This window comes from Trachymyrmex septentrionalis, unplaced genomic scaffold (assembly GCF_001594115.1).
Source record: "Trachymyrmex septentrionalis isolate Tsep2-gDNA-1 unplaced genomic scaffold, Tsep1.0 scaffold30, whole genome shotgun sequence".
NCBI lineage: Eukaryota > Metazoa > Arthropoda > Insecta > Hymenoptera > Formicidae > Trachymyrmex > Trachymyrmex septentrionalis.
This window is the reverse complement of record NW_017305463.1, coordinates 777,787-783,781: the sequence shown is the minus strand read 5'-3', so window position 1 is coordinate 783,781 and position 5,995 is coordinate 777,787. Positions and strand designations below refer to the sequence as shown.

The 5,995-nt window shown below is 39.1% G+C and overlaps 1 protein-coding gene across 1 annotated transcript; it reads right to left on the bottom strand.

Moving 5' to 3' along the window:
- Positions 1–362: 362 nt before the first annotated feature.
- Positions 363–5,285, bottom strand: LOC108749570. The gene is made up of 4 exons (XM_018488344.1): positions 4,801–5,285; positions 4,286–4,467; positions 1,309–4,118; positions 363–431 (listed from the first exon to the last, which is right to left on the bottom strand). The coding sequence occupies exons 1-4, from the start codon at positions 5,283–5,285 to the stop codon at positions 363–365; spliced, it is 3,546 nt and encodes a 1,181-aa protein (XP_018343846.1).
- Positions 5,286–5,995: the final 710 nt, after the last annotated feature.

Sequence of the window (5,995 nt, the reverse complement as noted above, 5' to 3'; positions counted from 1 at the left end):
TTCGATCTTTTAATTCGATATTTTAAATTATTGTTATATTATATCTTATTGTTAATACAAAAAATCATCGTTTTAATAATAAAAGATAGTAATTAATACACAATAATAACAATTTCATTTTTAAAAATTTTGTTTTCGAAGCGAAATAACTTCAAACTAATATCAAAATGATAAAATATCGATCTTAAGTTAATGCATAATAGTAATAACAATCTTATTTTGAACATTTCTTGTTTTATATACAAATAACGAATATAATAAATAATTAAAATAAATATAAAGTAATTACTCTGATAGCACAGAAGAATTTCTGTAACGTTGTACGAACATAACATTGAAACATTGAAACCGTTGCAGTAACGTTACATAATGTTTCTAAGAAGTCTCTGCGGCAACGTCAAAATATCCGCTTTGGTCCGCAAGAAATGTTTCTAAAATATTACAAAAATATTTACATATTTAGTTTCATCTCTTTAGTTTCATTTGCAACATTGCAGGAATGTAAGATGTATATATGAGAACAGGGCTGAACAAAATTAGCTTCATTTGCAACATTGAAATATTTAAAATACAATAAAATACAAAATGCTATCAAAATCTTAATAAATATTTAAATTACAAAATATAAAATATTTTCAACCTTTCGATTTAAAATTTACAATACAAATTATTTGTACTTCAAATCAAATGGCTGAAAGTTAATTATGTTCTTTATAATTCAAATATAAATTAATATTTACAGTATTTTAAATACTTTAGTGATGTAGTAGTAGTAGTAGTAGTAGTTTATTACGTGCTCACCAACGTGATTACACGGACTTCCATTATATACAATACATCTTAAATATACATATACATTTCTTGCTTACTTGCTAACTAATCTACACATTCATACTCACTTTCATACTCATTTACATTTTATGTCACTCACTCACTCATGTCGGTCTCACTCACTCTCTCTCTCTCTCTCTCTCTCTCTTTCTCTCTCTTCTTCCGCGCTGCCTCTATCATTTGCATCCATTCATACTCTCTTCCATCTTCGTGCAACACCTCTATTCTATTCCATCTTTCCTTTTTAAGTAACACACATTCTTCTTTCATGTGTTTTATATCCTCTCTCTCTCTTTCGCATACTCTACATTTTCTCTCTTCTTCATTCATCCAAAACATATTTCCTCTTTCTTCGTTACCACATCTCCATCTCGCAATCATCTGCATCTTCTTTCCCTCTCTCTTTTTACTCTTTCTGATGTATTCCGGTATTCCTATTACATTTCTGTAATTTTTACACGACCTTGAAGTTCTCACCTCTTCTCCTCTCTGCTGCATATCTACTTCTATATCTCTTTCTCGTAATCGCTCCCATTTTCCCTCTCCCCATTCATTAAGCGCTTCCTCGCTTACCCCCCCTCTCCATAAGTACTCCCTTCTCTCTAGGCTTTCCCTTGTCCATTCTTCCTTTCGTTTTTCTCTTTCCTCTTTCCTCCGTTCTACTATACTTTCTCTCCCTATCTCTCCTCCTTCTCCTTTCTGTATTCTCTCTTCAAACCTTCCCGCTCTCCACCCCGTTTCCACCCTCATTTTGTTCCTTTTCAATTCCTCCCTAACTATATATCCCGGAGTACAGCTCTTCACCCCCAGTATCCATCTCAAATATTTTTCTTGTAAAGCCTCTATTTCTTTCCATTCCTTATACCCCCATATCTCCACTCCATACAAAAGTATTCCTTTCACAATACTGTCAAAAAGCTTCAGTCTCCACCTTACGTCCCCCTTGAACTTTCTCTCCCCGTAACTCCACACCCATCCCATGGCCACCCTCGCTTTTCTAATTCTATCTCTCACGTGTTCCGTTTCCCCTCCGTATCTTGACACCCAATATCCTAGATATTTATATTCCTTTACCTCCTCTAATCTTTCCTTTCCCCACCACCAGTACCTTTCTTTCTCCCTTCCCCCTTTCTTTCTAAACACCATAACTTTCGACTTTTCCGGGCTCAGCTCTAGTTTCTTCTCTTTTAAATACCTTTGTATCCCTCTTATCATCGCCCTTAAGCCTACTTCTTCTTCCGCCACCACCACAATGTCGTCAGCATATTCTAGCGACCACACCTTATCGCCTCCCACTCTTACTCCTCCTATTCCTTTTCTTAATTCCTCCTCTAAATCCGCGATATATACATTAAACAGAGTTGGACTCAAAGGACACCCCTGTCTTACCCCCTTTTTTACCCAAAATTCCTTTGAGACTTCCCCCCCTATCCTTACCACGCATCTTGTCTCCTCATATATTTCTTTTACTCTTTCTATCAGTACATCACTGATTCCCCTTCTCCTCATCATTTCCCATAATACCTTCCTATCTATTTTATCGAACGCTCCTTTTAGGTCCATAAAAAATGCCCACACCTTCTTCTTCTCCTTTAGTCTTCTTCCTACTAGGTGTTTTAAGATCTTTATGTTTTCTATTGTTCCTCTTCCTTTTCTAAATCCTGCCTGCGTTCTGCCCCATCCTCCTTTCTCGTCTAGCTCTTTCACCAACTTTTTATTTAAAATGTTCGCATATATCTTATACGCAGTGCTTGTAAGCGTGACACCCCTGTAATTCCCTACCACATTTTTATCCCCTTTTTTCCATATCGGAACTACCACTCCTATTCTCCATTTTTCTGGGAATCCCTCTCCCTCCCAAATCTTTCTATAAATTTCCTCTAACTTTACACTTACTTTATCTCCCCCCATCATCCATGCTTCATTTCTTATCCCATCTATCCCTGCCGCCTTACCCTTCTTTAATCTTTTTATTTCTAGTCTTATTTCCTCCCGACTTATCCCTTCGTCTTTTCTAAATTCATTCCGTCTTTCTCCTATTTCTGCCGTTCTCTCGTCAACTCCCTCTAATGCCGTCTTAAAATACTCTACCCACTCCGTTCTTTTAATTTCCTTACTTATTCCCTCCTTTTTCTTCCTTCTCCTATTTATAAATTCCCATGCCTGTGCTTCTGTTATAATCTTTTCTATCTCTCTCTCCTCAAGCTTCTTATGCTCTACTTCTTTCTTTTCACATGTATCCCTATATTCCCTTCTTTTTTTCACAAATTCCTCATATCCCGACTTCCTTCTCCTATATCTTCTCCCCGCCCTATTAACCTCTCTCTTTTTCTCCCTACACTCTCTATCCCACCATGGTACCCATCCTACCTCTTTCCTTCCACCCTTCCTCTTCATTTTAGGTGCTCTTTTCATTACTTCTTCCATTTCTTCCCATCGTCCTCCCCCCTCTCCTTTTTCCCACTCTACTTCCTCTATATTTTTCCTAAATATTTCTATGCCCTCCTCTGACCAATCCTGTATCATCTCTGCCTCGCTCTCTTTTTCCTTCTCCTGCCTTGTATATTCCTTTCCTAACTCTATCAATATTGGCTGGTGATCTGATTCTGCCCTGCATCCTATTTCAAAACATCTAATTTTCTCTTCTGCCTCCAGATTTACAATTCCATAATCTATCACTGATTTCCCTCCCGCTTTTTCATACGTCCACTCTCCTTCTTCATCCCCTTTTTTCCACCCATTCAGTATCAACCACCCTCTTTCTCCCACTACCTTCACCAGCTCACACCCTTGTTTGTTTACCACTCCATCTTTCGATCTCCGTTCTTTGCCATTTTCTCCTTTTTCTTCGCCATTTTGGTCACAAAAACCCCCTTCCTTACCAATTCTTGCGTTAAAGTCTCCTACTATTATCATATTTTCTTCTTCCCTCTCTCCTATCATCTCTTTTAATCTATCTAATTCTTCCTTACTTCCCTCTTTGTTATATACTGTAACAATTCTCCACCTCTCCTCATCTACAACAACCTCTCTCTGCTGTATCCCCTCTACTTCCTCTTCACTTCTACTTCTTTCCTCTATTTCCTTCCTTATCCCCGTTATTATCCCTCCCATCGCTCTCCCTCTTTTCTTTTCCCTCCTCGCTGGCTGACATTTCCATCTCCACCCATCTGGCATTTTTTCTTTTATCTTCCCCCACCCAGCTTCTTCCACCCATGTCTCACTCAAACCAATCACATCGAAATCTTTCAGAAAATCCCAAAAATCTTCGTCTTTTCTCTTTAATCCTGCGATGTTCCAGAATACCCCTTTTATACTTCGTTTCTCTCCCTCTTCCGTTGCTTTTCCCTTCTGTTTCCCCCCCTTTCTCTTTTTAACCCAATTGTGAGCACGCTTGCTTAAAAAATCTTTTCATTCATACACTTGCGCTCTTCACTCCACACATATTCTTTACCATTCATCCACGCTTTCCCAAAGCCCACTTTTACTCGCCTACCTCTCTCTTTCTCTCTCTTCGCCCAAAATCTAATCTCCTTCTGTCTTTCTCTTTCATCCTTCGTTAGATCATCGTCTACATATATTTTCGTACCTGTCAATTTATTTCTCCTAATCATGATCTCCTTTTTATCATCCAAACTATTAAGTTTCACAAGCAGCACACTCTCATTCGTTCTATCATTCATTCTATCATTCATTCTATTCCCTATCTTGTAAACTTCTCTTATTTTAATTTCTTTATCTAACCCCCCTAATTTTTTCAAAACCCCTACAGCAGCATCTTTCATATTTCCCCCCTCTACCTCTACACCCCGCATAACTACATTTAGTCTTCTATCTCTTCTTTCTTGATCATCTCTTCTTTTTTCTATTTCTTCCACTCTTTTCTTCAAATCTGCATTTTCTTCTTTCAACTTCTCCATCTTTTCCCTTTCCTCCTCCTTAAATTTCTCAAATTCTGTTTTTATTTGCTTCATCTCTTCTTTTAATTCTCTTCTTATCATCTTCATCATATCATCCTTATGCCGCTGCAGTTGTCTCTCCATCATTTTTTCTATCTCCTCTAAATTCGCCATTTTCTTCTCCTCTGAATCTCCCTGCTGTTCTGGCGATTTTCCTGCCTTTCCTTCCTTCTTTCGTTTCGCGGCTTGCTGTTCGTCTTCACTTTCTTCCGACTCACGCGCTCTGCCCCTTCTCGAGAACCACGAGCTTGGAATGCTCACTACACTACTATCCCTCCTTTCCCTTCCTAGCAGCTCCGCTTTCGTGGGCCTTCCTCTCTTCCCCGCTCCCTTCTCTCCACTCGTATTTCGCCTCTGACGTTCACCGCCGTTGCCTTCCTTCGATCTTGTTCCCCACTCCTCCCCTGACTGTACCCACCTTTCCGCTCGGCTACTTCTAGACTCTTCCGTTGCTAGGTCGGTTTCTTCTCTCTCTTTCTCCAAACTCTCGCTCATTCCCCACTCCCGAGACGCGCTCGCGCTTCGTGACGTTCTGTCCCTGCTTCTTCTTCTCCGACTCTCCCCACGCCTCTTCCCCCTTTTCTTCCGTCACTTCCCTTTGCTTCGCACTTGCGCACCTCGGTTTTTCTGCCACGTGCGCCGAGCCTAATTACTTTTTCCTTTCCAACTTATGCAAGGCTCACCCACTGCACTCCTGTCCCCTATTGACCACTCCTTATCTTATGCACCCAATACAGGCTTTCAGGCCACCTGGACCACGATGTTCTCGGTTGGAGACCTATGCCAGTTGTAGGTTATGTTCCCCTTGTTCCGTCTACTTTTACCACCATTAGCCCGTTTTCTGATGAAGCGAGCTACTTTTTTGCCTAGCTCTCGGTTTAACGACTCTCGTCCCTATAACAAAAACTCCCCGCAGGGCAATTCCTTAACAGCTACGAAATCTTTAATTTTCCTCACGAAGTGCGCAAAATATGTCTTCTCTGTAACTCACCTCGACCGGAAGTCAATATCATTAAAGTTAATATTATTTATATAAATAAAAGTCGGTACGTGATCAAATTTTACTCATTAAATTATTTATATAATTTTGTATCCGAATTACATGAAATTTAACTTGGTACCAATTGTTGATATCAAATCTTTTTTACAAATAATACAATACATAAAATTTTGATAGAATGATATTATGTATGATCATATAGAAT

Coding starts and splice junctions, on each gene's coding strand:
- LOC108749570 (XM_018488344.1), bottom strand. CDS start 5,285: ATGAGCGAGAGTTTGGAGAAAGAGAGAGAAGAAACCGACCTAGCAACG. Junction 4,468..4,800: donor GAATTAAAAGAAGAGATGAA/GCAAATAAAAAC, acceptor GAAACTTAATAG/TTTGGATGATAAAAAGGAGA. Junction 4,119..4,285: donor TGGGAAAGCGTGGATGAATG/GTAAAGAATATG, acceptor GGAACATCGCAG/GATTAAAGAGAAAAGACGAA.